General features: G+C 62.4%; 1 protein-coding gene across 3 annotated transcripts in view; it reads left to right on the top strand.

Moving 5' to 3' along the window:
- The window catches only part of AFAP1 (actin filament associated protein 1), a 63,894-nt gene extending 48,808 nt beyond the window's left edge, over positions 1 to 15,086 (top strand). The window contains exons 13-18 of one of the 3 annotated variants that reach the window (XM_006760115.2): positions 1,952 to 2,005; positions 3,991 to 4,105; positions 6,857 to 7,021; positions 8,406 to 8,596; positions 9,377 to 9,538; positions 11,843 to 15,086. In XM_006760115.2, coding sequence (XP_006760178.1) covers positions 1,952 to 2,005; positions 3,991 to 4,105; positions 6,857 to 7,021; positions 8,406 to 8,596; positions 9,377 to 9,538; positions 11,843 to 11,869 — 714 coding nt within the window. In that variant the 3' untranslated portion in view covers positions 11,870 to 15,086. Of the gene's footprint in view, positions 1 to 1,951; positions 2,201 to 3,990; positions 4,106 to 6,856; positions 7,022 to 8,405; positions 8,597 to 9,376; positions 9,539 to 11,842 lie in introns of all 3 variants that reach the window. The other 2 variants (XM_006760114.2, XM_006760116.2) reach the window with 2 other exon arrangements.
- Positions 15,087 to 15,174: the final 88 nt, after the last annotated feature.

Genomic DNA, 15,174 nt, shown 5'->3' with positions numbered 1-15,174 from the left:
GAGGGGGCGCGGTCCGGAGCCTCGTGCTGGTCACTGCCGTTTTCAAGGTGGGCCCTGCTCTCCTGCTGCATGTGCCCCGCAGCCACCAGCTTCTCTTCTCCTGACCCACCTTGGCCCTGTCCGCTGCCAGAGTCACCTCCAGAGGGCGAGCGGTCTGCGTCTCCAGCTCTGATCCGGGCAGCTCGTTCAGAAAGGAAACCCACACCTCCCTCTAAGTCTCTCTCCAAGGCCCTCACCCCTTCCCCAGTCCACACCTGCCACGGGGCGTGAAGGTGAGGAGGTGGGAGCCACGGGCACCGTCCCCCCACCCCCCCAGCCTGTCCCATTGTCCTGGTCCAGGCGCAGCTCAGCCCACAGGGACGAGGTTGCTCCAGGCCCTGGGGACCTGTGCAGAGGCTCTGCAGGAGGGATTGTCCTGGGACCCTGTGGGCAGGAGCTGGACGCGTCCCCTGTGTAGTCCTGGCGCTTTGGCTCACGGGGCGTCCTGGCAGCGGCCTTGCCCTGCCCAGTTCCCCGCCGCTGGGCGCTGGGACCAGGCCGTCTCTCTGGGGTGGGCTGCTCTTCTCTGTTTATGAAGTTCGCACTTTTGACCCCAAACCGCATTTGTTAGCGTTTCGTTTTTAGTAACTCTCAGCCATTCAAGGTCTCCTGAGGCCCAACGCAGGCGTTAGCGAGTCTTGTGGAGGGTCTCTGACACGCACAAAAGTGGGGGAGCACACCCACTTTTAATCTAGAAACTTCTATGCAGTTTCTAAGTTACCCGTGTGACTCAGTCCCTTGGTATTTTGGAGAAATGCTTGTCTAGTCTGGACCCTGTAATCGCCCTGGACAAATGCATGCGCGCCTGTCATTTTGAGGCGCTCATGTCCGAGTTTATCTGCACGTCCCCCTATTTTTAGCTCGTAGCTGGGTCCCAGCATCACCAAAATAGCCGCTGCAGCGACGGCGAGGAGAGCAGCCTGCCGTGAGGTCTGGGTCCTGCTCCTATTTTTGTAACAAAGGCTGTAATCACCGTCTGCGGGAGTGAAGAGCGACATAAAGACGGCGAAATAGGCATCAGCCAGGAGCGAACATTTCCCCGTGTTTGTGAATGCAGAGCGGCTCCTAGGGACCTTTAAGACTTAGGAGGCTCGCTGTGCTGAGCGCTGGGCGAATGCACACTTTAGTGTCCCTGTCCTCCAATGGCCTGTGGCTATTTTAGTCCTTTAGGGAAAGGTTTTCGTCAAAATAGTGCCATTATGTCAATTCTACTTGGAAACCTGTTTTCTGTGATGATTGGATTTCTTTTCAAGACTGTTTTGGTCGCGGCACTTCAATCAGCCCTAACAGAGGGGGCCGGGGGCAGGCGGACAGTCCCCATAAACGCGTCACCGATGCACTGGCTCCGGGCTCTGAAGTCCAGCCCCTCGGTAACCCCGGGAGCAGGGCCCAGAGGCAGCGCCCTGGGCTTGGGAGCCTCTGCCTCAGTTTCCTCCTGCTTCCTGAGATCCCGTGGGAGCTAGAGGCAGTGTTTGTAACGCACTCCAGACAGCGTCCAGAACCCGGTAGTGACCGCAGAGTAAAAGAAGGTGCTCGCTGGGGGTGCACACGTGTGCTGGGCAGAGCCGAGCCCCATCCCGTGTCCCCGCCCGGCATGCCTTCCCCGCAGGCACGCAGCTCTGCTTTTTGGATCTGGGGACCCCCGAGATCTAAAGAAATGTCACGTCAGCCCTTTTTGTCCTGCTTTACCAGACGGAGCAAAGTCCCCAAGCCAGCGACTCTGGGGCGATCTAAGGGAGGAGAAGGCTGTCCCTAAGTCCCGGACGCAGGGCAGGCCTCGCGGCCAGCTCGCCTGCGAATGCGTGTGCTTTACAGCAGCGGGCACGGGGGTGCGGGTGTGAACGCCGTGTCCGCGCTAACGTCTGCTCTGCTTGTGGCCGAGGCACTAACCTCGCAGCTGTGTGTGTTGCAGTGGGACCCCGACGGCGGCTCGGCCGCGTCCTGCCGCGGAGGCCCAGGAGGAGAGGTGCCGTACGATAACTTGCCGTCTCCGAAAATCTTTGCGCGCTACCCGCCTGCTGACAGGAAGGCTGCTAGGCCGCCTGCCGACACCCTGTCCTGTAACCATTACAAGCAGCCCACGTCCTGCGGGCTGCCTCCCGCCCCGTCTGTCACTAACACCTCTTCTGTGGGGAGGGCGTCTCTCGGGCTCGGCTCCCAGGTACAGCATTGCGTTCCCTCCTCCTCTAGAACCCCCTCTAGCCACAGCCCCCCTCGAGTTTCGCAGTGATGCCCACTGCAGTGAGCGAGGCCCACCTGGGAAAGCAGTCGGCAGGGGAGCTGCCCCCTCCCGGCCCTGCTGTGGGCTCCGCTCTCCCTGCACCGGCTCTTTCCGGCCTCGGGATGTTCCCCCGGCAATTTTGCTAAAGGCAGAGACTTAAAAGGCCAGGACGGTAAAACTTGGCAGAGGATTCTTGAGCTACAAGTGTTTTTAATGTTTCCGTTAAACATCAGCACAGGTGGCCCCAGGAGTAGCTTTTTGACCTTTAAAAGTAAACTAGGCTCATTCAGGACACTGCGGTGTTTTTCCCAAATGGGCGTAAAAGTGCTCCCTGACCCCAGGTAGGTGGCGAGGATTGGGATTACCGGTCCCTAAGCGGGAAACAGCCTTGCTGTCAGACTGTCCCTCCTCATCTTCATAGCAAACGTAGCGTTTCCGTATAAACACGGATGTGTCTTCCTGCTCTGTCAGCCTCAGACTTTGATGCTTTGCATACAGCCCCGCGCCCGTGTGTGCGAGCGCCCCTAGAGCAGAGGGGCACGGGAGGGGTTGCTCCCTGTGCCCTGTGTTGGGGGAACCCTTACAAAGTAACGAGGCAGGGAATCCCTGGGGATGTCAGACCGGGTGGGACTCAGAAGTCCTCCCGGCCGAGGCTCTCGCCAGAATCACAGCACAGCTTTTGTTTGCTTCTGATTTTTTTAAAAAATATATGTTTTTATTGATTTTCAGAGAGAGAGGAAGAGAGAGAGAAAGAGAGAGGGAGGGAGGGAGAAACATTGATTGGCTGCCCCCTGCATGCCTCCTACTGGGGATGGAGCCCACAACCTGGGCATGTGCCCTGACCGGGAATCTATTCAGTGACCTCTTGGCTCCTGGGTCAGCACTCAACCACTGAGCCACACCAGCTGGCTGTTTGCTTCTGATGTTTGACGACAGTTGCTCAGAGCCTGTCCAGTGAGCCTGAAGGCCAGACGTGGGAGCCAGTGGCTCTGGCCTCGTTGAGTGCGGCGGTCAGACGTCCGGTGGTTATAAGTGGGGGCTCAGGGGTCGTGGCTCGCTCAGCAGCTGAGTGACGGAGCCAAATTTAGGCCCCGGCCCATAGCACAGGAGGCGGGCACGACCTTGGAGCATGGGCCTGGACACCCACAGTTCACCCCTCCCGCCAGCTGCATGTCTGCACATGGAACTGTCCATCGCTGAGAAAATGCACCTGCTGGCCTGCAGCCACCCAAGAAGTAGCGATGCTATGGAATTTTTAAAAGCCTGTAGTTGGTCAAAACTTAGTTTAAACTGTTTCTACGTCACGCCTTTCTCGCTTCCTTCCTGAGACCCTGCAGTGAATAAGCGTAGTTATGTGCCCGGTGTGGTGTCAGTCCCCACGGAAGCGCTGGCAGAGAAACCAGCTGCAGTGGCCTCCCCCTGTCCGAAGCGCAGGCTCCCAGCGTCTCAGCCCAGCTGCCCGGCTCCCCCTGTGCCCACCTCCATCGCAGCTCTCAGCGCACATGTCGCTCTGCTTTCCTGCCCAGGCGCCCTGCGTCCCTCACACCCCAACCTCAGGCTCCGGGCACCCCAGCTCCCAGGGTTTGGGAGCCCAGTTGTTCCTGCTACCCTGAGCTTTTTTGTCCGTGCTAGATGCTACTTACCGCGTCCCAGGGAAGCAGTGTCCCGCAGGACAAAAACACTGGTGTTGTGGATCGTTTGTATTAACTTCCTTCTGTTTATTTCAACAGTTGAAGAGTAAAAAGCCCCCTCTCGCATCCAGCGGGGCTGCAGGAAAAGGCAAGCCCCTGAGCAGCCAGCCCAAGAAGGCCGAGCCGGCCGCCGGCGTGAGGCGCACGTCTTCCAGTGAGTGCACCCTTCGTCCGTGGACGCGGCTCCTCTGCAGCTGTGGAGCAGGGCTGGGGTGGGACCCGAGGAGAGATGGGCCTGTAGTCCATCATCCTTCCCCACCTGACCGATGGGAGGGTGGTGCCGGCTTCCGACCCGGCCTCGGGACCTCTGTGCACCAGGAAAGGCCGGGCTGTGCCAGGCTCCAGCCTCCGTCCCGGCCTCGGGACCTCTGTGCACCAGGAAAGGCCGGGCCGGCTGCCCGACTCTAGGGCTGGTTCCGCCCATTTCAGCGGAGGCACCTGGAGGTGCAGCTGCAGGACCTGGGCTTTGAGTCAGGGGCCTTGGTTTGTGTCCCTGACCCGTTGGTGACTCAGCGACTTTGGTGAAGTCACGTCTACCCTCTAAGTGGGGCTTCCACGTGCTGGGTGTGGAGGAGCAGCTGCCGTGGTTTCCGTGATGAAATAGCCCAAGTGGTCACGGCCTCGGGGCCCTAGAGAAAGACGGGCTTGGAAGGAGCCCACGTGGCAGGGAGTGCAGTCCGTCCCTTTCTCCGGCCTGGCCCCCCGCCGCCCGCCCCCTGGTCCACGTGCGGAATGGCCTGGGGCTCACGGCCGTGACAACCACAGGGAGTGCCAGGCTGCAGGCCGCCCAGCTGGCAGGGAGATGCCAGACGGCACAGCACCTCCCTTTCTCCGGGGCCACGCTGTCACCATGTCTCAATGCTTCTTCAGCGGCGACGATAAGACAGCGCAGTTGTTGCCAAGGTGCCTGAGCCGGACGGAGGGTCACACGGCAGACGCGGGTCCCGAGCTCCAGGGGCCTGGCCGGCAGGGAGGGTTCCAGGGGAGGGAGTGTCCGTGTTTTCTGACTCAGGCCCTGTGGAGCGGCGATCAGGCCTCCGCTCTAGCTAGTGCCCTGTACCTGCGCGTGCACTGCGAGGGGTGAGTTACGGGGTACACGGCGGGCGGGGGGCGGGGCGTACATGCACACCCGCCTCCGAGCTGCTCAGCAGGGTGGCTGCTCCTGCCCGGACACAGGTGATCTGCGCGGGAGTCCCCCTCAGAGCAGGCAGGTGGGAGCCGGCGGGCCGAAGCCTGCTCCTCGTAGTTCGTGGGATGTACTGACCTTCGACCTCCTCTTGCAGACCTTACTTCCCTGACGCAGGGGCGTGCCTGCTGGTGTCCCGTGGGGAGGGCACCGAGCTTGTGCGAGACCGGGCACGGAACCCCTCAGTCACGCTGACTTCATTCCCGTGACTGGTGCCTCTATTTGATGACCCCTTCTGGAGGGAACTTGTATTAACTGTGGTGACATCTAATGGTGACAAATGAGAGAAATAATTGCCTTCTGTGTTTTTGCTGCGTTCACTGTAGACTTCGGGTGGGGAACGTGTGGGCTGGGGAAGCGCCTTCGTTCGGAAATCAGAGACTGGGGTTCGGACTCTGCTCTGTCTGCCCAGCATGTCCTGCCCCTGAGCCACGGACAGCAGTGCTCCGGCGTCCGCTGGCCGGTTTGGCCACTTGCTGCCGCCATCGTGTCCTCTGTGCATGTTGAGTGGGGAGGGACGGCCTCGGGGGCCTCCATCGGTGGCGCTTCGCTGCCGTCCCTGTGGCTGTGGCACAGCGCTGGGCACGCGCACTGGGGTGGGAGGCTGGCCCGGCTCCCCGTTGCCGAGTGGACAGGGCTCTGTGGACTCTGTTGTCGCTGACAGTGACTAGAGCTGCCGGGAGCGTCACCTTGTCCCAGGCATTGTGAGACGGGCTTTAGATACAAAGATCAAATTATCAAGCCACCCCCAAGTGAGGCCTGGGCACCTGCTTGAGAGCGGGCGCAGCTGCGCTGGAGGACTTCACAGACCCTCGTGCCGCGGCCTGTGTCATGGCCATCGCTCTGCCCTCTGTGTCTCTGTGACGCCCTTTCTCGTCTAGTGAGGGCATCGGGCAGACAAGCAGCAGCGCACGTGGCGAGAGGACGGAGCTGCTGAGCCGCAGTCAGGCCTGGGCGGTGCAATGCCAGAAGCAGTGGGAGGACTGGCCGAGGTGGAATCTTCGAACGTGGTGGCCCTGGACCCGTCTCGTTAGCTTCATCACCTCTTCCTCTCTCCAGTGTATTTTTCAGAAGGACCTTTCCTAAATTACCCTATAAATGTTAACTTAATCCACACACCGCCCCCCACCCCCCCGGGAATGTTCCCATTTCACAGACGAGGACACTGAGGCACAGGGCGATGAAGTACTTTGTTCCAGTCACACAGCTACAGGCGACAAGTGGGATTCAGACCTAACAGTCGGGCCCCAGACCCGCCCTGTGTTGCCGCTTCCTTTTCTCATTGTCCGTTCGTTCACCCACTGCTGCTATTGCGTGTTCAGTCCGTGCCGGTGCGTAGGTGCTGCTGGGTCAGCAAAGCGCTGGACAGGGCTGTGGGCCAGCTGTGATGGGCTGGGGAAGAAGTTTAAACCTACGGGCACTGGCCACAGCCAGGATTACATGTGACGCTGACGCCTCCTCCCTGCAGATGTGGGGTGTGCACTGTGGCGAGGTGCCGGCGGGAAGGGAAGAAAATTAGAGGGATTTCTTAATACTGTCTTTTCACATAGAACATTGTTCCCGAGAATCCTGGGTAATCAGCTGGTTCAGACAGGCCCATTCTCTTCTGTCGGATTCCAGGGAGCCAGCTCTGAGTTGACCGAGCGAGCGGGCTGACCGAGGGCTCTGGGAAGCTCCCTCGTGTCTGTAGGCTAACTGCTTTCCCTGCGTGTCTTTCAGATGCTGACCAGTACAGATACGGCAAGAACAGGGTGGAAGCAGATGCCAGGCGCCTGCAGACCAAGGAAGAGGAGCTGCTGCGGCGGAAGGAAGCCCTGAGGACCAGGCTGGCCCAGCTCCGGAAGGAAAGGAGGGACCTGCGGGCCGCCATCGAGGCGAACGCTGGTAGGAGGGCGCCCGTCCGGGAGGGTCTGCCTCCCTGTCTGCCGCAGGCCTCATCAGCTCGCGGCTAAGATTCAGCTTGTGTCCCACACTGCGTCCCGGGGGTCTAGAGGCACTGCCCGTTAGCCCAGGGCAGGTGCCGGGTGCGGGAGTCCCGGGACAGGCAGGGGGATGAGTGCTCAGGTGCGGGAGTCCCGGGACAGGCAGGGGGGATGGGTGTCAGGTGCGGGAGTCCCGGGACAGGCAGGGTGACGGGTGCTCAGGTGCGGGAGTCCCGGGACAGGCAGGGGGACAGGTGCCAGGAGCTGTCCTGCCTCTGGTCCGCCGGCAGGGATTGTCTGGAGCCTGAGAGCTGTGAGTGGGCACTGCGTCCATGAGGCATTGGGTCCCTCGCAGGACAGTCCACAGGGACAGGTCACGTTCAGAGGCAGGTGAGAGGTCTCCACACGGTACAGGGAGCCCTGCACCCCAGAGGAGAGCCTGCTGAGGGAGGGCACTGTGAGTATTGGAAGGGATGGGGTGAGGCCAGGTCAGGGGAACCACCGCAGAGCGGAGTTGAGTAAAGGCAGCCCTGGAGCGAGGCAGGGCCGCTGTGCTGGGCCAGGCTGGCTGGTTCATGCCAGCAGGAGTGGGCACGGGGTGGGGGTCAGGGGGAGCCTGGTTAGGGACAGAATTGCGGACACATAGGCCTCAGCTCCAGGCTGGTCTCACCTGGGCAGCTCTGACCCAGGTCTCCGTGTGGTTGGCCCAGCACAGAGGGAGTGGGGGGCGGGGGCGGGGGCAGAGAGCCAGGGAGATGCCTGCCTCCAGGTAGCTCAGTGTGCGGGAGCGGTGGCGGGGGCTGGCACACGGCGACGGAGCTGGAGCCTTTGCTGACCGCCTCCGTGACGGGCATGAAAGTGCTCTTGCCGTGTAAAGACTGGAGGCGGGCGGAACGGATGGTGACGACGCAGAAGGATTAGACCCGCTTCTGGCCTCAAAGCAGAGCCCCGCGTGCTGTGCACCGGCCCAGGCCACACACTCATTTACCCTTGGATTCGGTTTTCTTAGCTGCCCTGTGGGCACAGTGCCAGCCTTCCTGTGTCACTGCCACACGCTGCAGTAATGAAACACGTGTGCCCGGGAGAAACGCGTGCCATGCTCTGTGGAGGAGTGAGGTGTTTGATGTAGGGCCAGAGGGCTAGGGAGGCAGTGGCAGAGCAATCAGCTGCAGCTCACGGTCCACGTGACAGATGAGCACGCTGAGGCCCCCTGGGGGCCCTTCTTCCAGCTGCAGCCAAGGCAGGGGTGGGGCGCGGGCGTGGCTCCTCTCAGGGCTGACGTGAGTGTCAGAGGGACCCAGGTCTGGAGCCTGAGCCCCAGCGTCGCCCCGTCCCCTCGCTCCCAGGCAGGAAGGCGCAGCTGGCCCTGGAGGAGAAGCTGAAGGCGCTGGAGGAGGAGTGCCGGCGGAAGGAGGCGGAGCGCGTCAGCCTGGAGCTGGAGCTCACCGAGGTCACCGAGAGCCTCCGCAAGGCCCTGGCCGGCGGCGTCACCCTGGGGCTGGCCATCGAGCCCCGTTCGGGGACCTCGAGTCCACAGGTACCGTCCCCCGCGCCCCTGAGCACCGCACGCACGGCGCCCAGAGAAAACGCCGCCGTTCCTCTAGGCTGGCCGCCCGCCCAGCCTCGCCCAGCACAGCACACAGCTGGTCAGCTCCGACACTTGTTTACTTGTAACCCTCACCCGAGGGTCTTTTCCCTTCCTTCCTTCCTTCCTTCCTTTTTTTTTTTTTTTTTTGTTGAGAGAGAGAGGGAAGGGAGTGGAGGGGAGGGAGAGAGAGAGAGAGAAACATCAATTTGCATTGAGCCTGCAACCGAGGTTTGAGCCCTTGACCAGTCAAACCCAGGACCCTTCAGTCCACAGGCTGATGCTCTGTCCACTGAGCCAAACGGGCAGGTCCTGGTCTTTTCCACAGCCTGGAATCCTGGGCCTGCTCTGCCCGGCTCCTCCCATGAGCTGGCCGCGTGCGGTTCCCCCGCTCCTGCTGCGGCTGCCACCACGTCTCTGCTGCTGGGGCTGCGGGTGAGAGGGTGCCTGGGAGTTCGAGTCCCGGAGAGGGGACTGTGAGAGGCACGTGCCGGGCTGGAGGCAGAGGACGCAGACTGGGCCTCCCTGCTTCCCAGCATGACCCGCCGGTTGAGCGTCTCTGTGCACCTCAGTCTCTCTGTCTGTGAGACAGACGTGGGAAGGGGCTCTGAGCACTGGGCAGGGACTACACAGACACACTGGGTGCCCTCACCGTGGGTGGCGTACCCCGAGCCCCCTGTCCCCAGTAAAGGCGCCATCCCTGCTGGGAAACAGCCTCGCCGCCTCTCTCAGTCCCCAGTGCTCAGGCCCCGGACTCTGGAGAACTCCCCGCTGTCCAGCTGCGAGACCAGTGACGCCGAGGGCCCCGTGCCCGTGAACAGCGCCGCTGTCCTGAGGAAGAGCCAGCCGGCCGGCAGCTCTCCCTGCCGGGGGCACGTGCTTCGGAAAGCCAAGGTCAGTCCCCTCGTGCGTGTGGGACGCCTGCTCACCAGCCTCCCGGGCGCTGACACTGCGGCTTCAGCATCGTGTGGGAGGGAGGGGCAGAGGGGCCAGGCGTGTCCCATCCCACAGCCTTCCACTCAGTGCCACGTGGTGACCTGGCGACCCAGCACACAGTCTCCCAGTCCCTCCACCGACCGCCTGGCCGCTGGTGTCGGAGGTGCCGCGGTGCCTTCTGATGGATCAGCCACTGTTTGTGCTGCGAAGCTTATGACCCCAGAAAAACTTAGAAATGATGTATAATTCTTCAGAGCAAACAGCTCTGGACGCGGTGGCTGAAGGTGTGCCCCACGGAAAAGCCACACTTGGTGCCACGGCACCTGCCCGTCCAGGCACGGAGGCCAGGTGCCTCCCTCACACCTCGGGCTCTGGCTGCTCTCGCTGCTCTGTCCTCCTGCAGCTCTGAGGCGGTCCCGGGCTGGCAAGAAGCCTTGCTTTCCGCGGGGTGGGTCTGGTGTCCGGTAAGGCAGGGTTAGCCGCTCACTGCTCATGGCGTGTTCACGGGAGGGTCCGGCGACCCACACCCAGGAAATTGAAGGCCATGCGCTTGATGGAGACGGGCTGGTGACGGAGGGAGGGAGAGCCTCTGTGCGCCTCCCGGGGACGGTCTCAGCCCCCGGGTCCCTAGACTGTGCCCAAGGGGTTGGCACTGAGCCCTCATCCAGGTCCCCTGTTTGCAGGCGGGAACGCGGGGACAGCATTGGCTACTGGGTCTTTGTGGTCCAAGATCCCAGCTTTACGTGGCGTGCGTGCCACCTCCAGGGGGCTGCTCTCTGCCGTGTTCGGCGTCTGGGGCCTGGGCAGCTCAGCTCCGGCCGCTTCCTCACGGTGGACGTCCCATGAGGGATGGTGGCGACGGGGGGGCCCCGCGACCGTGCAGCCTGGCCCCCGCCCAGGCCGGAGAGCACCGAGGACGCGGCCTCTCGTGGAGAGGCGATGGAGCAGGGTCCCCAGGGTTCCCGAGAACAGTGACGCGGGTCCCCCCGCGGCAGGAAGGGGTGGCACGTGGCCTTTCGACTCTGGGACAGTCACCCACTCGTCGGTGCCTCGCCCACTGGCCTTTTCCGAGGACGAGAGGGTCCCAGCACTCGGGCTCGGGAATGTTTCCCAGCCATGCTCAGGGAGCTCCGGTTCCTGGGAGGGGGCTGAGCGGGAGAGCGGTGCCGCCACAGGTCGGGTGCATGCAGGTCACCGCCAGGGTCTCCTAGCGGAGGGCTCCGGAGTGGCCACGACGTCCAGCTGCAGGCCCAGCATTCCCCGCTCAGCCTGGGAAAGCTCTGAGCCCCGGTGGGCGGCTGTTGCGGCTGTGAGCCCCGTGTGAGCCCCGGCGGGCAGCTGTGAGCCCTGGCGGGCGGCTGTGAGCCCCAGTGGGTGGCTGTGAGCCCCGGCGGGTGGCTGTGAACCCCGTGTGAGCCCCAGCGGGCGGCTCTGAGCCCCAGTGGGAGGCTATGGCCATGCTTTCAGAGCCACCACATGTGAGCTGGGTCCGAGGACTCAGCACCGGGCTGCCCCAGAGGTCGCACGCCCCTGACAGCCACTGGACCTAGGGTCTCTCACGCCCTCCTTTGGCCATGACCCTGAGCCCTCCACTCCAGCCCTCGGCTGTGTGCCCAGTGGGACCTGTGCCCAGCAGTGGAGTTGGCATCTGAACCTGCTTGTGAAGCACTGGCTGTGTGTGTGGGTAACCTCCCACAGTGAGCCGGGCAGGGCGCCTCAGTGGCGTCCTCCCCACACCTGAGTTTGCACGGCCCAGTGGCTGTCGGGGGCCGAGGAGGGGACAGCCTGGGTGGGCGGCACCCAGGGTCACCCTCCTGCGGCCCGAGTGCCCGGAGGTGCCCGTGGTGTCTCGGGAGCACCGTTTGGTTTTGTTTCTGCCACGTTTGCTATGCCGCTGTCACCATGCATTAAGCTGGGACTTCTGTTCCAGGGGAGGTGAGGATTCCCAGCGTATACCCCGAGGCGGGGGGGGTGAGCAGGGCACTAGGCTCAGTGCAGAGGCCTGGCAGCACAGCGGGGTCAGGGTTGGCATCGGACCAGCGCCCCATGCGGCCGCTGAGGGCGGAGGGGCCTGCTCGGGGCCAGGCGCGTGGGGGCCTCCTTGGTCTTCACGGCGCCCTCAGTCCTGGGTGGGACACGCTGACCGCCTTCCTTGGTCGTGCGGGGATTCTGTTGCGTTTTGAGGACCCGCCATCCTGTCTGGCACAGACGTGCCCCGACACCTGGCGTGTATGTCAGCTCTTGCTCTCACTTCCCCGGCAGGAGTGGGAGCTGAAGAACGGGACGTAGGAGAGCGGACGTCACGAGAGGCCGCGGCTCCAGCAGGCCCGCCGTGCCCGGACCTGGCATATGTTTCTACTGTATGACGTGTCCTGTAAGGAGATGTGCCCGGGCCGCTTGGCTCCCACGTGGTCTCTTCAGGCGGCCGGGGTGAGGTGATGGAACACCGTCCTCCGCCAGGTGGGGTCTCGGCTCCCCCAGTGCCAGCCAGCCAGCCGCCGATGGGGTGCGGTGGGGACTGGCCAGGCCGCCAGGAGCGTGTTGCCCCCAAGGGCAGCGTGCACTTGTCTGTGTCCCCTCCCCCTGCCTGCCCGCCTCCCCTGCTGTCCCTGAAGCCACCACATGTGAGCTGGGTCTGAAGACAGCTGGGAGGCACTTCCCTGGAGTTTCTGGACAGGAGCTCCGTAGCGGGACATGCTTTCTAAACTTCTCACATTTCTGTGTGTGTTGCACTTACCCTCGGGGCTCCCAGAGGTTCCTACCGATTCTATGAGGATTTTACTGCTTTGGAAAGGCTGTGAGGGTTTTAGATTCTTCGCCCTGTGTCCTCCTTCCCAGTACCACCCCCACCCCCTGCACTGGCGCCACGGTGGCCCATGGAGAGCTGGCAGCCTCACGGGCACACGGCTACCCTTCCCTTCCTAGGCGTCACGGCGGGGGCACTGGAAGTCGCAGGTCTATAGCCATAGCACGGAGAGCAGGAGAAGGCCTTCCAGAGCCTCCAGCCCCCCAACTCCCCCGCCCCCAGTTTGCAGCTTCGAGCCATGGCCGTGTCCGTGGACCTGGGCTCGCCCCTCCTCCCAGGCACACAGGCCTCGTAGGGCCTCCTCATCACTGTGCTGTCTGCCTCCCATGGAGCCCCTGGGTGACCCCCTGAGACCCAGGGGACAGGGAGCTGCCCTCCACTCAGCCTAGCAGCCCGCGCTATCCCCAGGCCTCTCAGTGCTCGCTGGGCGCCAGGGTCCTGTGGGGGCTCAGGGTCGGGCTGTATGGGACGTGACCAGCTCCACGGAAGCCAGTCTCGCGTGAGGAGCTGGAAGGTGCTTACCTGGGCTCCCCCCAGGGCCGAGCTCCCTGCAAAGCCGCCCGCCGGGACGTTTGCCAGGAGTCGGCCCTGGCCTGCCCCGCTGACCTCACACACAGGTCGGCGCTGGAGGCTGGTCCCCCGCACTCAGCAGGTGACCCCGGGGCGGGCCCGGCCTGCTGGGAGCCAGCGCAGGGAGCACCCGCCACACACAGCTCACTTCCTGGAAGGGAAGCGCTCGCCCTCCCGTCGCCTTGCAGCTCCGGGTCCAGTGGTTTCCAGCCAAGCGAGGCCTCACTCGGCCACTGAGCCTGCAGCCGCCTTGGCCCAAGAGAACCTCCAGGTCCGACTCACTAGACGGGAGGCCGGCAGCTGCGCTCCTGCCCGCAGCCCAGTGGGTGGGCAACCTCCCGGCCGTGTGCGTCTGCCCAGGGTCCAGCCTTCGACTCCTGGCGGACACAGGCGGTGTTTGTAAAGCCGGGTTTTAATCCACTTCCATAACCACAAGCCTTTAAGGGGGCGGGGAATTTTCCGCTGGGGTCTGCGGAGCCGCGGAGACGGGGTGCCCCAAGGGGAGGCTGCTGAAGCCCACGATAGCGCGTCTCTCCGTGTCCTAGATGTGATCAGAAACCAGCTTAAAGCATTTGCTTCAGAGTGAGTTATTTATTTATGTATGTTCAGTAAGTATAGCTTCTAATTTATATCTGTACATAGTAGACACACCAGGCTTCTGTCTGATGGGGCGAAGTCCCGTTGCCCTGGGAGAACCGGGTCCCTTAACAGATGGTCGTGTTCAGAGCGCGGGCCGGACTCCAGGGGTCCTGATGGCATGAGAGGGGGCTGGGGGCGCCCTCGTGGTCGCAGCCCCTCCTACTGGGCCTGAGACCCTGCCAGCCTCAGAGCCCCTCCACTTTTGCACGTTTATGATGTTTCACTCACACCCCCCATGCCCAGAGCAAAGTGGTGGTGAGGGGCTGTCAGGCCTGTGGTCCCCTTTGCCCAGAGTCCCCGGGGTGGATGGCGCCACCACAGGCAGGCGGCTAAGCGGGATTGTACCACATGCCGGACTCATGGGGCACGGCTGCTGCCATCTCTTCCAGCTCTTCTCTCGGGGCAACCCCGGTGACCTCAGACACCCATGGCACAAAGCCAGCCTCGCCCCCAACACGGGTGCACCATCTCCCTGTCCCTCACTCGTCCTGGCTGTTTCTGAAAACCCAAGCCCTGGGCCAGGTGGCGATTTGCCACTTTTTACAAAGTTTGTTTCAAATCCTGGGCCCTGGGCCCAAAGGCCACTCCCAGCCCGGAGCGGCAGGCTGGTGCGTCAGGGCTGTCTATGCACCAGGTCATGTGACAGGAGCCCCGGGATGGTGCAGGGCTCACCAGCAGGGCCCGCAGCCGATGCGGCCTGGGCAGCCAGCGCGGACTGGGCGTCCCCACAGGGGCTCACTCCCGCCAGGGCTCAGCAACATTGAAATGCACAGTATTGCCTTCTTTTCTAATGTAATTTTTAACAGGAAACTTAATGTCAGCTCGTGGCACAGTTTTAAAGAGGGTGATTATTATTATTATTATTTGTTCCTGCTGTCATGCTGTCTGGTCACCCCGTGGTGGCTGCGTCGATACTGTGAAATGAACTGAAGATGAACTACCACCTTCGTGCCCCACACGCAACGCGGTGGCACGGAGGACGCGGAGCCGCCCGGCCTCGGGCGTGGGCACGGGCGCCTGTGAGCGGTTCCCCGGGCGTCCCCAGCCTCGCCGTGCAGAGCCGGTGCCCCCTGGCGTCCCCAGTCTCGCAGTGCAGAGCCGGTGCCCTGGGCTGCCCGCTAGTCGCCACGGAAGAGTCTTTCCAAGCGGGATTGCCGACCCCAGTTCTTAGGGGCCAGAGGGTTTTTAACAAGAGACTGCTTTTGACTTGCTCACGGGAAGGGCGTCTAAACTCTCACACCAGCCTTTACACCGCAGATCTTCAGCGGCGACCGACCACGCTGTCCACTGTGAGATCTTCTCCTGCTAAGAATGTAATTCTTTCCTTACTGTATTTTTTAAGAACTAAAGTCCTGTTTAAGGTTCGCTGTGACAGACACAGGAGGCGGAAGGGTATCCTTAAACGGACTATGTTGGCAGCGCTGTTTAAATGACTGTACATAGGTTTTCACTGTTTCTCAATGTATTTAATTCATAAAGATTTTATCAGAAGAAACTGGCCGTGGAAACATTCGTTTCCATTTGCCCCTTTTGTAGTTGCCTCACTCGAGTTTCTTGCTGAAGGACTGTCCTGTCCAGT

The sequence above is a fragment of the Myotis davidii genome, unplaced genomic scaffold, assembly GCF_000327345.1.
Source record: "Myotis davidii unplaced genomic scaffold, ASM32734v1 scaffold937, whole genome shotgun sequence".
Lineage (NCBI taxonomy): Eukaryota > Metazoa > Chordata > Mammalia > Chiroptera > Vespertilionidae > Myotis > Myotis davidii.
Note: the sequence above shows the minus strand (reverse complement) of the source record. Positions and strands in the feature narration are given on the sequence as shown.